The 23,356-nt window shown below is 37.9% G+C and overlaps 2 protein-coding genes across 2 annotated transcripts in view; one reads left to right on the plus strand and one right to left on the minus strand.

Annotated features, from left to right (window-relative positions):
• Positions 1–23,356, minus strand: part of syn2b (synapsin IIb) — a 75,091-nt gene that overhangs the window by 16,617 nt on the left and 35,118 nt on the right. The window contains exons 2-8 of the mRNA XM_066697822.1: positions 22,948–23,005; positions 19,503–19,594; positions 16,521–16,677; positions 15,284–15,373; positions 2,061–2,123; positions 1,497–1,639; positions 648–722 (exon numbers count right to left, since the gene is read on the minus strand). Of these exons, the coding sequence (XP_066553919.1) occupies positions 648–722; positions 1,497–1,639; positions 2,061–2,123; positions 15,284–15,373; positions 16,521–16,677; positions 19,503–19,594; positions 22,948–23,005 (678 nt within the window). The remainder of the gene's footprint in view (positions 1–647; positions 723–1,496; positions 1,640–2,060; positions 2,124–15,283; positions 15,374–16,520; positions 16,678–19,502; positions 19,595–22,947; positions 23,006–23,356) is intronic.
• On the plus strand, positions 4,791–14,871 carry LOC136733167 (metalloproteinase inhibitor 2). Its single transcript, XM_066697823.1, has 5 exons — positions 4,791–5,104; positions 10,792–10,889; positions 11,479–11,593; positions 12,788–12,912; positions 13,499–14,871. The coding sequence occupies exons 1-5, from the start codon at positions 4,975–4,977 to the stop codon at positions 13,694–13,696; spliced, it is 666 nt and encodes a 221-aa protein (XP_066553920.1). The 5' UTR covers positions 4,791–4,974; the 3' UTR covers positions 13,697–14,871.

Raw genomic sequence — 23,356 nt, forward strand, 5'->3', positions numbered from 1 at the left:
AAAGCAATTATACTTGTCTGAATGCCTGGAGGTTTGATAGAAGCTCCTTAATAGCAAAACAATTTATATCAATACATTTCAAGCCCCTTTGGAGAGTTTTGTGTAAAAAAGGAAAACAAGACAAACTTTTGATTCATGGCTTAACATCTGTTACCTCATCAGGAGGACCTGGCAGACCATTATCACCTACTCCTGCACAAAATTACAGGTTAATAACTTCAGGAACGGGCTCAATTGGAGCGCCATCTGGAGAAGATGGAAACGCTTCCCAACTCAGAGCTGCTTTAGATTCTGTTGGGTACTGGTCTCCAATAGGCTGTTATTGCCAGATACCAATGACTTCGTATATTAAGATACTATCCCCTACACATGTATCCTCTGCTGTTTCCCACTGACGTTTCCAGTGAAATACAGTGAAAAAGATAAAGGCTAGCAACTTTTATTTGGGGTGGGGTGGGGTGTTTTTATTTGCACAATGAAGCCAAAACGGTCTGATTTCAGAATATTTGAAAAGTAAATTTTTAAAAATATTTTGTTTAGCTTTTTGGGTACACTGACATCTTTATATCTACGGTATGTATGTTTTACTGTATATGCTTCCCATGGTTTGGCATGGTTGTCACATATACTAGTACTGTAGAGATTACCTGTCAGTCATGGCAACCTGCTCCAGCATAGCGGAGCCGGTGTTCGTCTTCCAGTTGCCAGAGATGGACGTCCTCCTGTTAAAAGAAGATATGGGTTTAGTTTAAAAAATGCTAAACTATTGCACAACATCAAATATATAACTCTTGTCAACTTCATTTTGATTAATGAGTAGTTTAAAAAATATATAGATTTGCCCTATTTAAACTTTGCTGGGATTTCACTGTTAGGAGGAACTCGATTCATTTCACACTTCTGACCCAACTTTTCAAATACCAACACTAAATAAGCACGTCTGAATGAAGCCATGCGTCATGTAACCTTAGTCTCTGGAAACTCAAACTGTAGTCCCGACTTGTGTTGTGGGGGACAACAACAGACCTCTGTCTTAGTTTGAAGGCCTTCAGTCTCTATCCTGCCTTTACGTGTATGAGTCCAATACAACTCTACGTATTTCTCAGCTTGGAACACATTTCACACTAACGTGAGGCTAAATTCCCTCGAGGGCTCAGAAAAATAAAAAATTGTGTAGACAGACGTTTATTAGCAGGCATTACAGCTATCCACCATATGAGACCGCCTTACCCTGAGGAAAATATAGGTGCCATCAAGCACTCTTTCCACATATTGAAATCACATACAGACACCCAATGACACATCCTCTTAATTAGGATAACGAACTTTCAATGCTACAATGTTTGCATGTTTTTTCCCCATTCGGCTGATAGAATAGGAAAATACGGGTCATACTCTAATGTTAAGCCATGTGAGCCACTGGTTACTTGATTAGAAGACATTTAAATGCTATATAGTATTACCACATAGACACAGTGAATGTATTGACTACTTACATGTAAGCTTTGTAATTATTGCCTATCTTTTGAATCCTTATGTCATACTTGGAGTCAATGTAGGGCTCTGTGGTCGTGTAGGTCTGTGTGAGGGCAACCACGCTGGCGATGTCCTGGAAGTCATAGTGATTGTCTACCTTCACCTTTTGAAGAAGAGACATTGAAATGAAAACAACAGTTAGTGTAAGATCTAATGAGAATGTATTATTTTACACAATACAGATGGCCGAGTGGTTCCCATTATAAAAAACATATATATTTTAAATTACTTCCCTCCTTCTGGAAAACTAGTATAAAGATATCATTGCTTTTAAACTGTGTGGATAAGCAATGTATCTCAATAACATAAAATTGTATCTGTAGAACTTATTACACTATTCTTCTAATATTAATAGAAACTTAATCAATATACAGAATTAATTTAGGAAAATCACACTTCTATAGTAATGGCCTCTCAGAATTGTAAGGGTGAAGAGTCTTGTTTCATGGCGATTGAAGCCAAAAGTGTCTTATATTAGTTATTAAAAGGAAAGAAACAAGGAAAGTTGATCTCGATGTTCTTACCTTTCCCATGCCTGAGTGAGCATGTCCAATTTTCACAACTACAGGAAACGTAGGCATTGCGATCTGAAAGCCAAAACATCAACATGTGAACTGTAGTTCCAATTTAAAAATCCTTTTGCCAATACTGACAACCACATTACAATTCAGTATCTTTCAGTATTATTGAGTTTATCGATGGTCTACATAAAGAGAAAAATATATAATAGTATAATTAAGGGGGTACAATTATGTAGGAAACTGTGTGTGTGTGTGTGTGGGGGGGTGTGCAACAGAGGGTTTTTTATTGTGTCTGAAATATATTTTGTTGACCACTTTTTCCCTGTGGGTATTATTGTCCTCAGCTATAACACCTGGTTGAAATCGGTTTAATGCACAGGCATAATTAAGTCGACAGCCTGGCTTGAAAGGAAGAGACATTACTTGGCAATAGTGTAGCCATACTGAGGTGTTTTTTATTTAAATAAAAAAACTGCAAAAACAGTCTGACAAAGCGTGGGTTTAGACTTCCCCTGCGCTTCATCAGCATGACCCTGCTAATTGGTATCAAAGTAAACAGTGGCGCAAATTGCAAAGCTATGTGAAGTGTTTCATTTTCCAAGGCATTTATGAGATTGCCTCCTACTGAAGTATTAACACCCACCTGTGCCCCTCGTCACAGCAACTAAAGCACGGTGGAAGACAAAGAACAGACTGCGCGCAGTTTTGTGTGTGTGCACCAATTAGCAAGGGTCTATCGAAGCAAAACCCTCGGTACCCTTTATTTTCAATGAGATCACTTGTCAAATGTGGTTGCTGTTTTGCTTCATGTCATTTTTAAAAGTACAATGATTTGAGTGCACTTGATACAGTACATATTTGTTCTACATATGCCATGGGAGATTATCTGGATTTTGTAACTTTGGGCTGGATGAGAGTTTGCAAGGAATTTTCGAATTCAATCTCCCCGAATTAGACAGATTCATTTAAAGATACCATACTGTTTTGGACTCTGCAGTGACCTAGCTGTCATGCGAATGTTTAGGGTACTTTTAAGCTCTACTGTTTGTGAAATCAACCTGTAGGGCTGTACATACAGTGGCTACAGGTAGCATTCACTCCCTTTGGACTTTTTCACACTTTATTGTGTTACAACCTGAAATGTTGATGCACTAACATGGGATTTGTTTTCCCTTCGATTTAAACCACCTACTCAACACTTTGAAGAGGCAAGATCATTTGTATTGTGAAATAACAGTTAATGATGACAAAATATGGAAATGTCTTTGTTATAGAAGTATTCACCCCCTGACAGAATGATATAATCATCTTTGGCGGCAATGAGTCATTTAGTAAAAATCTGTCAGGTCTGCACATCTGGATTGTGCAATATTTTTCATGGATTTGTTTTTTCGCACATCGAAAGCGTGGAGAAGGTTTGTAAATCAATGGGGAAAAATTCTATTTAAATGCATAAAAACACAAACATTTTACAGGTTTACTAGGCAAAGGTAGGACTTGTAAACAAAGACTCTCTAAGACTATGTTCAATTTTCTCAGTGGCGCGCCTCTGTCAATGAATTTCAGAGCACTGGGACATACCAATTATTTTAATGGACCGTCAGCGTAATGGAAATCAATATTATTGTGTGCACGTCATTTTATGGTTTGACTGCCTGCCAAGGAAATTATCACTATGAGACCTTTTCTGGGTTCGGTCATAAACTATATATAATCTTCAGGTGCTGGCTTTGGTTAAATTCAGAAACAGCTTGATTGCTGTGAGTATCAGACTCAGAACAAACACTAGGTTGAGCATAACCTTAACTGAGGCCACCCGATGAACAAACAAACAGTCAGAACAAGCAGTCTACCCACAAAAGGAAATAACATCAGATCACAGCAAAAAAAATAAAATGATATATATATTTACAAAGTTGTACACAGTTTTACACAACATTACATGTATATATATTTAAATGGAAGATTCCAAAATTATATTCACTGATAGCGTGTGTTGGTTGTTTCTGTATTCATTTCCATGTTCTTTAAAATGATGTGTGGTAGTTTGAATGCGATGAATAGTTGTGCAATAAACAGGTGTTTTTCCTGCAGCAGCTTGATCTTCTCGGTTCTTGGTATCCACCCGGAGGGAGCGCAGTACCTCGCTAATAATTACACGGATTCAGATCATGCACAGCAATCAAATCCTGAATGAAAGACTGAACTAAAAAGGGGACAGGAATATCACATTTCCTTTTCTTTAATGTCAGATTTTATGGTTGATTGCTAGATTTATAATTCACAAAGTTTAAACACGTTCAATCCTGGGATTATTTATTTTCCATACAAAATTATTTAGTCACCTTGCTTCTCTTATAATTATAAAGAGGGAGAATAAGAGTATTAATATGAGTTGTTTGCTTGAGGCTCAAATCACCAGGTCAATAATAATAATGATAATAAAAGATTTCCTTTGAAGTAATGTTTCAGAATATTAAAAGCCTTGGCTGTGTAAATCTTACCACAGATGGCCCTGCAGGAGTGAGTTCCTATTTGAGTTAAATATTAATTTGCCTCGTTTGTGTTTGCAAAAACGATCTAAACGCTGGCTGTAGTGATGTGGTGACGGGCTATGACTGAGAACTATGACAGGACTATTTTGGAAAGACCTGGGGGGCGTGCTTTCTCAGAGAAGGGCGGGCTCATCAATGTCAAAGATGTACATAAGAGGTTTCGGCTCAGTCAGTCGAACAGGAGCCAGTGGGAAGAGCAGTGCTTTTTATTTTTTCTTCCAGTCATTCTCTACTTCAGTTTCTCAACATCTCAGATATTCCCCCGAAGGACAAGTGAAGCTTCTGCACTGGGAAGATAACCCCCAAGATAAAGGCAGTGTGTTCAAAGGAAGGGAAAAAGTAGCTCTGCTTCGAGGATCACCATGAAAGTCCCTTGTCCTGGGTGGCTGGCGTTAGTGCTGGTTCTCCTGACCCTCAGGCTGCAGGACTTGGTCCAGGCGTGCAGCTGCGCCCCAGCGCACCCCCAGGAGGCATTCTGCGGCTCTGAAATAGGTACGTCTGCCCGGTACAGTCATTGAAGGGTGCATGAAATATGGATTTCCTTTAGATTCAGTTTCATTTATATGCCTGTTAGTAGGAGGCTCCGGCAGCAAGCTCCTTTCATCTGTAATTAATTCACCTAGGATCAGACGACAATCTTCACAGCCCGGATTTCAAGGCAGTCTTGTGCACTAATTTGACAGGTGTTTCCTTTGCTATAGTGCATGTTTTTCTACAATATTCACAATGCATTTTCCTCATGTCTTACTTTATGTCAGGAGAGCAGCACCTTTCTGGGCTTGAATGCATGTGCAGAACTATATTAGGCAGTACATCAATATGTTTACTGTTTAACTATACAGTACTTGGTAATAATATACAAACACATAAGGAGAATATTTAGGTTCTCTAGTTTGCTTAATGATGGAAAAGTGGATTTTATAATCACATTACTGTTTAAAAAAAATAACAACTTTTCTTGACCAAAATGAAAGTGTTATACAAAGGTCTAGCTCTTTCAATTCTTGGTATTCACTGGAAAACTCTCCTAGTCTGAAAATCAAGTTTCAACCATGGTTACAGCTGCCAAAGCAAACATTCACTTTCCCCAGACTTAAACCATTCAGAAAGTCCTGCAGTGCAAGCTGAACTGATGGGAGAGGAATGCTATGAGGAGAAATCAACAAGAGCTCCTATTGCTAACCAAGGTTTAAATAAAGTTTAGTAAAATAAGTTTGTTCAACATACTATATAGTACACTGCTGCGTGTGTTGCATGACACATGCTAAAATTCTTCTTATGATATTGTTTCATACAGCTAAAGTAATGCTTCAAATGTTATTAATGCTGATTTTATATTGGTATACAATTATTTTTGTAAATGTCATAATAAAAGTAATTTCCTTCTAGGAAATCTATAATTTAATTCATATAAATTATGAAAAGGCGAGAATGTTTTTACTATGGATGTGTATGTATGTATTATTAGTATTAGGATTATTATAATATATGTATCTTTAAAACTTCTTAACCCATTTTACTTAAGATGGATAATGTTTAGCATGACATACAGTATATATTATGTATTATATATATATATATACCTGTTTATTATATTAAAATCTACATTGAGTACTACATACAAAGATGCATGCTTTTAAAAAGGATACTCTTCTTTCTAAAACACTAAATAACTTATGATGCTACAAGAAAAAAAATCCCAGGATTATTTCAATTTAGAACAACACTCAGCGATGCTGAAATATTAGCCAGTGTTTACTTTGTCTAGATATGAATTTGGTGGTAGTTTCATTCTTTCTTCTTTCTTTAAAAAATCTACCTTAAAGTAGGAAACCACAGCATTAAGGAAAACGTTTTATAGGCGTCTCGTCCCCATTGCGAAAGTCTTCAAAACACAAAGCAGATGTGACATTTAGCAGGCTGCAGGGTCCCGAGATCCACGACAGTGCTGGGACGCTTCCAAGCTGCACTAACAGTAAATGTAGAACACGAGTTTCAAAAGTGTCACTGAATTAGCATCTCTATAGGAGAGAGGAAACTGTTTGCATACTGATTAATGGCTTTAAATGCTCTGACTGGAAATCTTTGTGAACATGACAAGACCTGGCATTCATCTGAGAATATTGATTTTTTTTCTTCTTCTTAGGTTGTTGTTTTTTCCTGGACCAATCTGGTTCTTTTAAAAATCAATATCTTGCAAATACAGTTAATGTATTCATAATATTAGGTTCTAACTACCAGAAAACACATATTATTTTATACAGTTAATGTGATTAAATGATTTTGCAGTGCTTACAACTGTGAAGTGTTTAGACAGGTGCATCATTAGCATGACTTTCATTATGGGTTTTTCCAGTACAGTTTGCCTGCTGCTCTTTGGCAAGTGAACACAACACACATGCGTGTTTAAAGCTGTAAACTCCACTACACAAAGCATGTCGGTTCTGGGTGTGACATCAGTTCAAATTGACTGTAGAAATTACACTGATAAAATGAAAAGATGTGTTAATGAATTCGACAGATCATTTCAAAGCAGGATAGGTGCAGTTTACACAGTAGCCTGTAATGACCCAGGATCCTACAGTACATAGCAGAGCCGCTTTGGTGTCTGTGTGTCCTAAATGGTCGACTGATTGTGTGGGCCAATCCTAAAACATCATTTAGTTTCACCCTCCCAGCAGAAACATGCAGAGAAATTAATTAGGTCTGGGCCAGACATTTTTCACTGTGACTTTTTTGTCTCAATGATTAGTAGTGTGGCTCTCTGTCATTGCTTGACAGCATTCCCTTTGTTATAGAAGTCCATCCTTTCACAACACCCTGGTAACCATACATTCAGGACAACTGGCAGAAAGCAGGCATCCCCTGACAGCTCTAGCAGGCCGAGTAGCGACCTTTAGCACTTTGGCAGGAGGAAAGGGTTTATGAAGGATGTGTGTGTGTGTGTGTGTGTGTGTGTGTGTGTGTGGCAGTAAGGGGGTGTGAGTGATTGAATAGGAAATGAAGCGCTACGATTTGGGCCAAATTTGATAAAGGGATATTGATTCAGTGGTCTCCTGGGGCATGACAAATACACGGAAGTCACTCAAATACATAAGCATAAAAAAATAAAAAAGCATACTCCATTTTTCACGAGCCATGTAGAGGAATGTGCATAGCAACTTTACAGGGAGGCATCCTTGGAAAACTTGTCTGTACTGTAAGTGAGGAACTGTCTCGTTTTCATGTTGTTGTGGAGTATGCATGCTCGACACTTATCTCAGACAAACTCGGAGATCCCTACTTCACTACTGGGATCGAAATCTCGAGAAAACATAGTCACCTTAAAGCCCTGTTTGGCTTTCTCAGTGCTCTTTGAATAATGGGACAAAGTATAAACCAGCATACAGTTTAAAAAATAGAAAATAAAGGCAGTGTCTGTATGTTAATGGGTACACAAAAGTCTGACAAGGTTGCTAGGTATAAGCTTCTCATCCAGTACTCTACAGTTCAGTTTTTTATGTTACATTAGATTGAATGGGATCCCCTATTGCACGGTGCTCAGTCTTCATAGAACACAAAACTGCACGTGTTCAGGTCTTGTGAATTACTTTATACACACGAGTCGGACAGTTCCACAGAGAACACGTCATGGAAACACAACACTGCTGAAACTGACACGTGCAATTCACTGTGCTGCAGAAACGTGTGGTGGTTAAAGATGAAAAGATGGGATTGTGCTTATTTTGCATGAGTTCTGTTTTTAATCAGTCTACCAGAGGCATACGGAAACTATACAGTGGTCAGGCACCGGCTTTTAATCTTGTGCAACGTGGATAATCTTTTCTAACTGTACATTGCACTGAGATGATATCACCCCAAAGTATCGGGATTCATTTTGAGTAAACAAGTACAAGATTTTGCTAAATTATCCAGAAAGTATGCCTGCTCTGAAGACAGGGAGCTCTGTACGCCAAATGGAAATGATCCCTGATCAAGGAATATGCATGGAGAAACTCAAAAGTTTATTAAGTTGTGCAATCTAACCTTGGTAACTTAATTTAAAATGTTTGATGGAAACTACGCTACAGATGTTTCTATACATCCTAGTGTTAAAATATGTAAATATCAGTAAAATGCTTTTTAAATAAACCCATTCCTGGTTGAGCACTTTCCTGAAAATACTAATCAGGTCATGAGAGGAACTGACTGACTGAATTATGCATTGATTCCTTCAAAACATCAAACAGAGAAATTATAATTTACAACATAAAACGTCCCATTCCTTAATTTGTGCAATTAAGCTCGGTATTCAACATATGTTTGAAATCATGGACAGCTACTCCAACCATTTAATACATCTGAGATTTATGCCCCTGAATAGTGCCATTGGGCCTAAAACTACCATCACATGTTTTGTTAGTTAGTCATAGCATTATGCAATTATATCTGGTTCCCAAAAAACACTCACACACATGCCATTGGCGTTTGGGCATTGACACAGGCATAGCTGACAGATTTACTGCAGCACAGCCAGAACACTGTGCTCCCATGGGGCTGACAATAGTGCTGCACGGGGGCTTGTGTTTAGCATGCCAGAGGATTTAGGTGTGAATTCCAATGAACAGCACTAACATTCCCACACAAAAGCCTGACGTTACCTACAATAAAAGACTGACGTGTTAACCTCATCTGAAATGAGCGTAGTGGTCTCAGCTCAGCGCCCAAACGCACAATCTGCGTGTATCACGACTACCACCTAGTTTGGCACGGCTCGCCGCACACATTTGGCCGATATCCAGGTTAGAATTAACCCGGAGGTCCACTTAGTAAGTTTCATTAGAGGAACAAGTGTTTGTAGCTTGTGCTGGCCCCCGTTGGCACTGATCATATCCTTATTGCAAGCACAATCAATTAAATAATATTAAATAAAATAATAACAGGACAGATAACAGATGGTTACTAGTAGAACACTGCATATCTGTATATAGTCAGAAAGACAATTATTCTACACAAAAAGAGACCTTTAAATACAAACTGGAGGCCTGGAGGATGCCATATTATACAACAAATGAAGCAGTCTGGCTGGTTGAGCATTATGTTCAACATCACGGCACAATAGGTCCGTCAGTGAAAGACATTGTCTTTATTTCTTTATGTCTAAGGTTCCTGTCTTCAATGGCCCACTGCACCTGTCTTTCACGAGAGCTGGGGGGATGTAATTGCAAATCCCCTTTACATGTGATTATGTGCCACATTATTAAGCTACGTATTGGCTGACTCTGCTGCAGATGGAAAACAACTGGTATGAAGTTTTTTTGCATACACTAAGAGGTCACAATTGATGGAACTAATAGGGTGGTCGGGTCGTCGAAACTGGTCACCATTCATAAAACGGTCAGACCCTCATAAAACACATTTTACACACACAGACTAACGTAACCCCTAAATAACTAATTCAGCACAATACAAGCTTAATATAAGCTATATTAATGAATGGGTAACCATCAATTGACATAAATAAGTCACGTCATGCCAGGCTGCGATTCACGTAATCCTGCAACTGGTTGAATCTTATCTTACAGTACTGCAGTGCATTGTAGAGATTTGCAATTTGCAATCAGATACATCTATAATGTACAATTTATAGTGTGTTCTATAGTGTGTAGAGAAAAACTTACTAAGCTATATAATGGTTTTCATCATGATAATTTTTGTTTTGGTCTTGTGTCAAACTCAACAAACAAACAACTTTATAGTATCTTCTGCTTGGTTATAGTGTGTTTTCTATGATTTCTGTGTTACCAAGGAACAGAGTTGTCTTTGAAAGAAATGCACCAGAGATGCTAAATATCATTAGTCTAACAGAGCAGGGAGTGTTTATATGACCAGCAACAGCGTATGAATATTAAATACGCAGCAATGTCTTGCCTGCCTGACACAGTGTGAGAGTGTGTGTTGAGTGTGTGTGTGTGTGTGTGTGTGTGTGCGTGTGCGTGAGTGTGTGTGTGTGTGTGTTCATGTGTTGGGTGAGGTGTTAGTATTAAGAACTAAGTCTGGGCATATAATTTTAATGTGTAGTATTTCCTATTTTGTTACCTATTGTTTCATGATTTTCTTTTTTAGAATTATGCAATTAAAAAAAAATCTATATCAATTATTTTCTTTAAAATTTGACATTCCTGTATTTTCCTTTGCAGTAATTCGGGCAAAGGTCTTGGGTGAGAAGATTGTATCTCCTAACAACAGCTCTTCACTTCATTTCAAGCAGATCCAGTATGAGATAAAGGTGGTGAAGGTAAGCAACAGTAAAATCAATGTACTACAATGGATAATCATTGCATGCATTTTCTAATTTCACCTCTCGCTGACAAGGGTCTATGATTGAGACCAATTGAGACCAATTCAAAACTCTTACCTGCGGGTGAATCACAAATTACAAACTTGTACCCTGGCATGCTTTTATTTATAGGCGGTAGGCTTCTGGCATTAAATTAAACCGCAGTTGGGTACAGGTTTGTCATTTATGATCAGATTGGACAGGTCAAAGTTTTGACTTTGTCTAGACCAAGGTCTGACATTTTTTTTATATATTTTTAGACATTATCTGATACAGATGGCATTTTTAATGTCAATCACTGCCCCTAGCTGACTGTAATAGTAATAATAATAATAATAATAATAATAATAATAATAATAATAATAATAATAATAATAATAATAATACATTTGTGTTATGAATATAAACACAGCTATACATCAACAGCAGAAACAAGATTTCAATGTAGGTTTGGATTTTATCTGTAGTTCTTCATGATGACAGTGTAGCTGCAGTTCTACCTTACCCTGCATATGAATTACAATTCTCTTTGTTTTTGTGTTTTTAGATGTTTAAGGGCTTTGAGAAGGTGAAGGATATCCAGTATGTTTACACCCCGGTTTTCTCCTCCCTCTGTGGTGTGAGGCTGGACTCTAGCAATAAGGTTCAATACCTTCTGTCAGGTAAAACAAAACTGTGCTACCTCACTATAGCTTGACTCGGTTACTGCCTATACTGCACAGTATTGTTATAAACTCATAAGCAAAGAAAGGCAGAACAATCTCCCCAAATGCTATTGCTTTTGCAATGCAACTGACTTGAATTGAGAAGTAATGGTAGCACTTTTGCTTCTCCTGTTTGCCAACTTCTGTGAAGCAGCGCCCCCTGCTGAACTGCCAGGGCTGCGGTTCTCTCCAGAGATGCAGCGGCGATCTGTGTTGAAACTCAATTATTTGCCCTGTTGTGCTGGTGCTGTTTTTAACCTAATTAGAGCTCCTCTCATTCTGGGTTGATATCCTAACCTTACAGGCTGAGGACGTGACGAGATCAGATAAATACGTTTGGGGTTTCTAATTTGCACTTTTCACACGCACCTAATGAGTTCAGACCTCAGCATCTATTTAAGGAACAGTTGACACTCCTGTCACAATCATTTTCAAGAGGACATTTTGTAAAAGTGGACAGAAGAGGTTTTAAAACAATTCAGAACACTTCTTGTTGGTTAGATTTTACTTCCCCTTCACAAAATATTTAACATGGAAACTCTGGGATCCCAAGTGGCTCGAATGCTTAAGGCTGCACCCTAAACTCCTGGGGTTACTGGTTTGAATGTAGAAGAAGACAGCAGCAGATTCACAGAATTAGCTGACAGAACTGGGGTGGCTTTGATCTTTGCCAGAGTCACTTCCTGTACAACAGTGACTCCTGTGGCTGACTATTAGTATTTGTAAGAGCTTTGCCCGTCTTTTTTCCATCACTTTAGTTCTGTTGTTGGCACTTTGTGCAAGCAGAATACAAATAAGCAGATTCTCCCCAAAAAAACTATGTGTAGATAATTTAACATACTTAATTTCTTTCTTTCTATGTACTCCACAATTGAGTCTATAAAAAGTAACACATTTATTTGGCTTTTGTTCAATGTACTATACTTTAGACAGAGGCACAATGATTGAATTCAAATAACAGTAAAGAATGGAAAAGTGCCACAAAGCTAAACGTGTACTTTCCATCTCAGCCAATCTAAATGGTTCATTAGAAATCCATCAGGACGTGCCTTATTAGGTGCCCAGGTTAACAGAAGTGATGGATCGTCAGTGTTGTGCCTTTAAGAAATGATCTGCCAAAGATTTAACGTTTTTCTGTCTTGTGTCTTGCAGGCAGAATGTTGAATGATGGGAAGGTTTTTATTGGCCTTTGTGATTTCATTGAGCCCTGGGATAACCTTTCAATGTCCCAAAAGAAAAACCTCAATCACAGATACGAAATGGGCTGTGACTGCAGAGTAAGTTCTTTAGCTTTTAAAACAACATTAACTTTCTCCGTGCGGGCGATGAGAACAGTAGCTTCACACCAGCTGAGGACAGAGAAAATGTCTCTGAATGGGCTCCTCATTTAATAAAGCTATAGAGATGGGAATATTTTAAAGAACGTAGTCTGTTTTCTTTATTTCCCTAATGGAATATATACATAAAACATTTTAAAAGTGTGTAGAATATTAGAAATATAGGATGAATTGAATGTACATATTTTATTCCTGAGTCTTGCATGTTGGTTAACTAACCAGTAGAGAATTAATTATCTTTTTCTGATTTACAGGTCAGTATGTATTAGTTTTGTACCAAACCACGATTATATTACAAAATACAATCCACTAATTGATATCACTCAAACTATATAATAATGTATTCTTTATTATTATAGGCCAGTACTTTTCTAAAGAAGTAAATATAATAATATATTCTAGAGCAGTTATATACTATAAATACCATTTAATGTGAGTTTGATATGGATTTTCTGGAATTTGGTGAAATAAGAGTGTGCCCCCATCACTCTGTAAACCCTTCACTAACGGTGAGGTTTCCTCTCAGATTTTCAGGTGCTACAATCTGCCGTGCACCCTTAGCACAGAGAACGAGTGTCTCTGGACAGACTGGCTGACAGATAAGAGCATGAACGGAGAGCAGGCCAAGCAGTACGCCTGCATCAAGCGCAGCGACGGCTCCTGCAGCTGGTACCGGGGAGGGCCCCCCCCGGACAAAGAGTTCCTGGACATTTCTGACCCCTAAAGTGGAGCCGCTGTAGAGGGCAGAGGAGCGGAGGTAGTGCTTTTTAGACAGACGGATCCCTCCACCCCTCAGTCCTGCACACTGGAACTCTTGCAGCTCAGCTGATTTTTCCGAACTCTGTCTAAAGTCCTGTCGCCCGTCTCTCCACTGGCGCGAATGTACAAGAATTCTGACCTGTAACCCCGGCCGGTCTTTCCAGTACGACACTGGCTCGACGGCAGCCATTTTAAAGACTTGATTAGGTCTGGACACCTTATTTTTCCTTATACACCTTTATGCCCCCAAGTACTGTAGGGCTCACATTTTCATCTTCCCTTTTGATACGACTCTCTTTGAACTGTGTATTCTTGGGCAGTCATTGCAAGTGCATCCCTTTTATGAGCTACAAACGCCCAGCTAAAGTGGAATGTGTTGAATTGGATGTGAGAAAGTTGTCCTGGCTTTAGATGTCAGGTGCAAAATTGCTAAAACGCAAAGAGTGATGAACTACTATATGACTTATATTCTAAATCCATACCAGAGAGCGAAAAGCAATACATTTTGTATGGTAACACTGGACACAAAAACATATTTGCTATGACAGATGTATTTCCCACGAAGACGTGATCTAGCTGTCAGTATCTGATTACCGGTCTACATATAACTCCGACATCACTCAACAAATTTCCTTTATGTTCCTTGTTGTGAGAGATGTTTCTCCACGCCATGCACAATGAATGTTTTATGATCAGCTCACATGAGTAATACAAAAACACACAGAGATGAAAAATCTGCCCCCCAAAATATCTAAGTCTGTATACTATATGAGAATGTATATATTTGTATCATTATTAACAATGTAAATGTTAACAGCTAAAATAGTAATACATAGGTATAGCATTTCTGTATAGTTGAAATACTTGTTTTTTTTGTGGCTTTTTATCATATTTCCATGTGTACTTGCCAATACATCACTTCATAAAATATTTTCCTTGTGCCAAAAATCTAACACATTACCTTAACATACGTGTCAGTGACCACCATGCGTGTGATGTATTTGTAGCAAACTGTTTATACAAATGGATGTTTGTACTTGTATTTATGTTTTTTTTTTCTTGTCAATATGTAGTGGAATTTTCTACCTTATCATACCAAAAAACATGGTTTATAAAACTCTTAAAACAGTTTCCCATTCATTCCTTTATCCGTTTGTCATGTTATTCCGACACGTGTGTTTCATGGATCGATACTAATTTGTATGTAGAATTTGAAACACAAAATGCTTCACTTGGGATCTTCCTGCTTTTAATGAACAAAATATGTGTTTGTTCAGTAAAGCAGAGGTGGTTCATTTGCTGTCTGTAAGGCTACTATATTATTAGTGGAGATTTTAAATGTGGGGAGCAGTTAAAAACATCAAATTCCCGACCATACTTAAATGTCTTTCAGTTAATGGAAATGGAGACAAGCTTCCTTGCTTTGGAAGGAATGTTTACAATCGTCAGCCACTCAGAACTGGATAAAACTGAACTGCAAAAACTAAAAATAAAAATCTAGTCTAGTACAACACAAATTGTAGTACAGAGAATAAATACATCTAGTTCTTACCATCTCCTTGTAGTTTGGGTAGAAGGTTTGTTCTATGAGTGGAAATTTTTCAGGGCCCAAGGCCTTATAGGTGCTTATCAACTGGGCAAACTGAGGTAAACAAAACAACACACACAAATTAGCACACATTACAGATCACACAAATACGTTTTTATGTTTAGGTTTGTAGCAAATGTTACGGACAAAAATAATAATAATAATAATAATAATAATAAATATGATTTACTGTTGAACAATGTTATGATGGATATATTTTTTCCATTTGAAAAAAAATAAAATAAAGAATTGACACTAATCCATACAATCTTGGGAACCTACAGCCTAGTGGAAATGTAAAGCTGCTCCCAATCAATAATATACACTAACAGAAATGCATCCCCAATCCTAGCTTATAACCCAAACATACAGACATCTTTCTCTTCGGTTATTTGCCATTTGTAGTAACATCATGAAGGCATATTTGCAGGCAGCTGCACCATGCACTAGTGTTTATGCATTGCACTGACACCATGCCAAGTAATTATTAACTAATACCCTTTCTCTTGTTGGCAGCTTAGAATGAACTTTCTGTTGGACAAAGTCTCAGGTGAACACCAGATGTTTCTCTCGGATACAAATACTCCACTAATACACTGCAGAGCCATTAAAGGAATTGATGTGTAAAGCAAATGCTGTAGGGAAGATGTAATTATAGATAGTGTCGTAATGACTGTTCGACAAATCATTGCAAAGAACGTGTATCCTCAGAAACGAGGAGACAGCAACAGTCCAGACACTCAGCGCCCCCCCAGCCTCATAGTTACAGTCTGCTCAATTCTTCAAAATCATGCTTAAAAAGGTTACATTGTTCAACATACCATGGTATGACTTTAAGATGCACGTAATAAATATAGTAAACTGCATTTTTCAGTAGGGTTTTCAAAGAAACATCCCAACAGTTAAAGTATACATAGGTCACTTTGTATTTTTTGTGTTTGTGTAGTGTTTAGTGACCTTTAGTGGACGCTTCTTTATAATATTGTGATAACATTGTAGAGAGGATTGTCACTCGATAAAGCAGGTTACATTGTGACACTCAGGTGAAATAACAGGGAACTGAAATGGTTTTTATATATTTTATTTATATATTGCACTAGATCAACCTTCTTTTAAGATATGCTTCAAAATCAATACTGTACATTTATTGGATGCAGATTTACAGAATGCTCATATGAAACTCAAACGAAAAAAAACTTACCGCCCAAGGCTTGTCACAGAGATTGTAAATGGACTCTAGCGAATTCATGCTGGGAATCCCAGCATACTGCAGACCAATGATCATGTTTCGGAAATCCTCATTCTCTGCCATGCTGAATGCATGCTGTCGGATCAGAACAAAGTCAGGCTTGAATGACCTGTGGAGACAATCGATACCAATTAGAACATTAAAAAGCTTTAAGTTTAAGGTTTAATGTTTAAATTGTAGGAATCGTAACAGGGAAAACATTTTCTCGTCAGATTACGTAATATTCAAGTTGGACTTTGTAGCTCAAGCCAACCATGACTTGGAAATTCTTGGAAGAGGCCCACAAAAAAGGCTCCAAAGAGCATTGACAAAATGATGGAAATGTGAGATGGCTCCTGTTGGTTCTTGCTTTTGTCTGGGTGCGCACACTGGGACACATTGATTAAAGCAAAGAGTTAGCGCAAGCACATAGTTTGAGCTCGGTTATGAGGTTTACAGTCAGTGGAAATATTTTGAAAGCTGAAAGGGCATGTTAAAAAAATACTGGATACTGTTTTTAAAGGACCTTGTCCAGTCTAAGAATTATGTGTTAAATAGAGAAAGAAGCAATATAAACGCTATTAATGGTTGTTCATTTATTATGCATGTGACAAAATGCAGTCTTGTTATCTTGCAGGACCTTTATTAGACAGTGGACATGTTGCTCACCTAAATACCTCCAATAGCTACAGAAGCTACAGACTATACTTCTGCTACTAACCAACTGTAAGGAAATTCAGGCTCAGCAGGTTCAAGACAGGACCATGATATTGTGATTCTACAGAATCAGTTTATTAAAGATAAAGGGACATCCAAAATAAATTTTTACTGTTCATGGGTTGGTGTAGTTGAACTACTTACAGGAACTGTGTTGGTCACTCTATTCCTTCCCCGGTTTTTCAAGTATGGCAGTATCTCCCAGTGGTGGGGAGTGGGGAAAGTGGGTTTACTATCACACTACTACTGCTAGTGACCCACTTAAAGGCTTGTAGTATCACTTTTGCACACTAAAAGCGGTGAACCGGCGACAGGGTCATGGGCGGACAAGGCTCATTGATGCACGTGGGGAGCGAAGGCTGGCCCGTGTGGTCCGATCCAACAAACGAGCTACTGTAGCTCAAATTGCTGAAAAAGTGAATGCTGGTTCTGATAGAAAGGTGTCAGAAGACACAGTGCATCGCAGTTTGTTGCGTATGGGGCTGCGTAGCCGCAGACCAGTCAGGGTGCCCATGCTGACCCCTGTCCACTGCCGAAAGCTCCTACAATGGGCACGTGAGCATCAGAACTGGACCACGGAGCAATGGAAGAAGGTGGCTTGGTCTGATGAATGGCCTGACTTGGCCTCCAAATTCCCCAGATCTCAATCCAATCGAGCATCTGTGGGATGTGCTGGACAAACAAGTCCGATCCATGGAGGCCCCACCTCGCAACTTACAGGACTTAAAGGATCTGCTGCTAACGTCTTGGTGCCAGATACCACAGCACACCTTCAGAGGTCTAGTGGAGTCCATGCCTCGACGGGTCAGGGCTGTTTTGGCGGCAAAAGGGGGACCTACACAATATTATGCAGGTGGTCATAATGTTATGGCTGATCGGTGTATATTATTATGCAAAAAGTACTGTCACATGCAGACAAAATATCCTCAGATACTTTCAGTTATTATTATGCGAATTATGATGATGCTGATGATGATTATTTGAATTTGTGTATAAATATGAATATAAATAACATTATTTAGTCAATGCTAAAGAAATATTAAATTCTAACATAACTTTGTTCAGAAATTGCTCTGTGCTAGTCCATGGAAGAACATTTGTTATTGTCTTTATTTCTGGCCCCAAATGTAATCTTGTTAAGAGCCTCAATCAATACAAGATAATTGCTTGGGCTAGTGTCGAAAAATCTGTGATTTATGTATGTGTCTTGGGTATTTGACTTGACCAAACATCAGGGAACACAAAGAAAGAAAAGAGCCAAATGTTAGTAATTGTTTTAGTAATGTTTATGAGACAAAGGAATATAAATAGATCAGTTAAGAAGGTGCTATGAAGATAAACCCAACTCTCCTTGCAGAGTGACCCATGTGCTATTCTTTAACCACTAAACCTGTTTGAGTCTGTTTAAGTCAGTGTCAGGTTGACTTTGGCTTTGTGGCTTCGGCTTCATGATATTCTATTATTTCCCTGCTTCAGCACACTAAAACACTCAAGATGTAAAGGACCACATGAGCATTATGAATGCATTTTTGTGCCATTAGATGCAAGCCACATCAATCCATATCCTGCCAGAGTCATATGGCGTAGGTGTATGCCTTAACGATGATGTAATGGCCTTTTTTTAAGTTAAAGAATAAACCAAGAAAAAACAAGGACACAAGACACACTAGGGTCCTTAGTACATTTTGTGAAAATATATAAAAGAAAACATTCCAAGGGCTATGAAATCTGGTTTTAATCCTGAAGGAATAACACTAAACAATGGCTATATTTTTGTCTCCCTGGAGAAAATCCAAGCTGCGTTTTTTCATCCAACCTGCGAGATTTGGAAGGACAAATAATTACAGATTGTATCCTCTGAGTAAGCATTCGTATCATGGAATTACAGTTACTGATTGTCACGGCAATTTTACTGGTAATCTGAGTCATAACACAGATTTCAAAGAATAATGCCCAATCAAATAATAATCCAACAAATGGCCGCAAGCAATGGATTACACAACAAAACAGGGAAGGATGGGAAAACAAAGTTTGACAGCAGACTATGGATTGTAATTGGTCTTTTATGAGTCAAAGTTTCCATGGTGGTTTCAAACGTTTGATTCAATTTGGGCCTTCAAGATGCACCTTCCTTCAGCCTCAATTGTGATTGACTAAAAAGCTCACGGAAGCAATGGGAATTTGACTCTTGGCTCAGAAAAACACATGTGCAGGGATTGTTACATTGGTTGGTCTTACCTGACCACCTTTGTGCCGTTTCGAAAGACTTGCATGTCTACATTGCAGGTCCCGTCAGCGTGGGACACAAGGTTGATCTCAGAGAACTCGGCCTGTGAAGAAAAAACACATGTGGGTCTGTTTACAAAATAGACCCGTCAAACAACCTAGTACAAACTCAGCGGCTGTTTTTTGTAACTTCTTTTGTATAATCAAAAATATATCCGCTATGAAGTACATGTTTGTGCTCTGATAGCAGGGGTAGGCCGGGTCAAAGTTTTCATTTAATCTCACCTGTTTGGTTTCCTGTTAATATGTTAGGTTCATTAGTTGAAGTTGTTTGCTAAAGGAGTGAAAAGCTATGGAACCGTAATACAGGAATCTGGCAAGGTGATTATAGATTTTAAGTTGAATAAATATGTTTCTTGGACATAGTTACCTTCACTCCAATCCTGTGGGCCTGGATTTGACCCACACAATAATCCCACACTACAAACCTACAGTACTGGCAGCTTTTTGTTTGCCAGATGCTTCCATTTCTATCCAGTTAAGTAGCTGGTTTTGCTTTTGTGATTGGGCCAAATTTTTGATTGAATTCAGGCGATGTGATTTAGGCATTTCAATTTGGAATGAATGCCTTAAATGTATGTAATAAATTGTATGTATTGTATGTATTAAAACTATTTTGACAGAATTTAAAATAATTAAATTGTACATCATCTTGTGGGATTTCTATAATTGTAATGTAGCCAGTGTGTGCAGAATCATAGTGGAAGAATCATTCCTAACATAAGAAATGTATTAATTAATTGACAGGTTTGTTTAATAAAATGCATTTTATTATTATTGCAAAATAATGGTCTACTGCAATTATAGAAAGCACACTTGCTGTCAGGTGTTGGCCTGAATAAGACAGAATACACTGGTGAAATAAGAGAAAATGGTCTCCATCATTCTGGGTAATGGCTTTTAGGCATCTTCTTTTTCATTGCATTTATTGTTTTTTAAAACCCCTTCGCAATCTTGAAGAAAAACTCTTCAGGCAAACTGACACATGTGACAGCTTTGTGTGCTTATATACATAGGAAAATGCATACCATATACCGTGTCCCCAAGTGGCAACATCTGCATACCCTGGTATGTACATTTTGTATATCTGTCTATGTGAAGGTACAGTGGCTATAGATAGTATTCACTCTCCTTGGAATTTGTTCACATTGTGTTGTTACAAGCTATAATTTTGATGCATGCAAATGGGATTTTTCCCCCTTTGATTTGCACAATCTACTCAACACTTGCGTTTGTGAAAACATTTTATAAACAGAATCTGTCCCAGGAGCAGGCACTGTGAGAGCGTTCTCATACAAAATGAAACTGACAACAGCAGACGTGTCATAATTAAAGACAGAAAAGCATTTATGATGTGGAGCTAAGAGCAGTTATGTGGAGTTTGCAAGTAATTGCAAATTAAAGCCGAATCCTTCTGAGGCCGGGCTACATGTTCCAAACATGTGATGCTGTGTAAGCAAATTAGAATTCAGAAAATCTGTTTCCACTTTGAGGTAGGTTTCAGAAAGATGTCGCATAGATCCTTAACCACTGGTTTGTATTAGCAGGCACCGGGAGCATATTAACTACTGTACTTAAATACCATCAAGATTTTAGCAGACTGAGGGCAAAATATAGACATTAGCTTCAATAGTTCTCCTTTTATGCTTTCCATCTTCACAATTAATCCCTTTTACATTATGTATAAACTCCACAATGGACTCGACCACTTCACATTAAAGCTTTATTGATGGTAGATCACATTAAGTTATTAATAAATGATAATATTTTTAAAGTTTAAAAGGCCTGATGATCTCACCTGTTCCTTGCGATCGTGTCCTATGAGATGGGAAGGTTTTTAGTAAGAGTTTAAGGGTAAAGTGAAATAATTTAGAACAAAGGAAACAAACATGTGGAAATGTTTACAGAAGGCAACCGCATGACAATCGCAGCTTGTCCAAAAATGATTGGCGGCACGAAGTGTTGACTTTGAATCTGTAAACATCTAAATGTGGGTGGAGTACTGTGTAGCTTATTCATTGTAGCAACTTGTGATGAAACTTGTGGTAAGTGGGCTAGACTGAGGTATTTAGATAGTTTGTGTAGTGAGTGAGCAATCGTCTCTTTTCCCATCTGACTGAGTAATATCATGTATTCAGAAACTCCAGCAATGAAAGTGCAAACCATTGGTAGAATACCCTTTTGCATTAATATTGTATAGTGTTGAGTTGAGTTTACTGCGGAAGTGTTCACATGTGTCTAAAATGAACAGCCTTTCCATAGCAGATTTAATTCAAAGCCTCTTTCATATCATCTGTTTGAATATGCAGCCAAGGAAATTATGTATTACATGTAAGAATACTGCGTTTAGAACTATAATTGTCATTTAAAAAAAACATTTTGCACAGTTAGTTTACTAAGTAAATGAAGACAACGTATTTTGTGAGAAATAGAAAGCAGAATTTCTGTTTTCTTCCGGTGGGACAAAGGCCCTGCTTTTTCAGATATTCTTCATTGATAACCATTCCATGATATTCCCATTAAGGTAATTAGAATTTTTTTTTAAACGATCGCTTCATTCTGAAGATGTTGCTGGCAGTCATCATGGAAAACAGAACAATTTCGCCAAAAGGAAGGAGGAAACAATTAAATGGCTGATGCACAGTGATCATTCAGCGCAAGATCAAAGGGTGTTGTCTTTACGGTCAAACAGCCCTGTCTTACCTCTGGGTAAGAAGGATTATAAACAGGAAAGCAATCACTAAACAGACTCAGTACCAGACTTTCTAAAAGATACTCTATTTGGGTAAACCGAGCAGTGCAGTCTGATATACATGTTCATTCAGGCATTTTGAGGAGAAGTTTGCTTACTAATAGAAGTTCAATTGAAATGTAATTGTTCTGCAATGCAATGTGATTAAACAAACAGCTTAAATGCTTTTGAAATATTGTATTACTTTAAATAATGTAGAAATGATTCCTTTAAAATTGTTTACATTACATTTCTAAGCTCGTATTCACTCATCTATTTATTTTATGTTAAAACTGAAGGTAGATCTTTGATGTCTATTTATGGTCTCTTAACTTTTGTCTGGGGACAGTGAGACTGCTGTAATGGGTCAAGCTTCTGTCTTGGAAGGTGTGTGGTTTCAACAGAAGGACTGCTGTGATTGGCCACGCTTTTCTCTGTGGTACTACTGAGGGAGATGGAAGAATTTAAAATGCCCTTTTAGTATGTTTTGTGCATCAGCATCAATGTCAATATTTGGTGTTATGAAATTGTATTTGTGGTTGACCATAGACTAGTGACAGAATTGACATTTATGTTTTCATTATTATCAAAAAGGTGCAATCTCTGCAAATCAAATACAGATTCAATTTTAGTACAAAGTCACAAAGTCAACTTTCAAAGACTTACCTGCTCTAGTTTGACGTCAAACTCCCCGTGGACCTTCTTTCCACGGAACAATTTGGCCCTGGAAACGGAAAGGCGGTATGTTAATGTTGAATAACGCATTCCATATTCTGTGAATTCATTAAAAGTAGATGGTGAAGTTTTAAATACATATACGAAAAATAGGACATGGCGCTTAAGGGCATTAATATAGTCATATTTATTTTATTTGTTCAAATCGTCTGTAAAAAACCTGCAGAGTTTCTGTATGAGAGTCATACGTGCATTTCCAAACCATTGACTGTGTTATATTGGATGTTTATAAACTCCCTATGTTAATGGATTCCTTTGCCGACAATGACCCCTGACCATTAATAAAGAAGCACACACAGCACAAGGAAACAAAAGCCAAGTTTAAAATGTATTTTTAGGA

The sequence above is a fragment of the Amia ocellicauda genome, chromosome 3 (assembly GCF_036373705.1).
Source record: "Amia ocellicauda isolate fAmiCal2 chromosome 3, fAmiCal2.hap1, whole genome shotgun sequence".
NCBI lineage: Eukaryota > Metazoa > Chordata > Actinopteri > Amiiformes > Amiidae > Amia > Amia ocellicauda.

Excerpts from the sequence above, each read along its gene's own strand:
- LOC136733167 (XM_066697823.1), top strand. The coding sequence starts at position 4,975 with ATGAAAGTCCCTTGTCCTGGGTGGCTGGCGTTAGTGCTGGTTCTCCTG. Across the intron at positions 10,890-11,478 it reads ATGAGATAAAGGTGGTGAAG|ATGTTTAAGGGCTTTGAGAA; the intron begins GTAAGCAACAGT and ends TTGTGTTTTTAG. Across the intron at positions 12,913-13,498 it reads AAATGGGCTGTGACTGCAGA|ATTTTCAGGTGCTACAATCT; the intron begins GTAAGTTCTTTA and ends GTTTCCTCTCAG.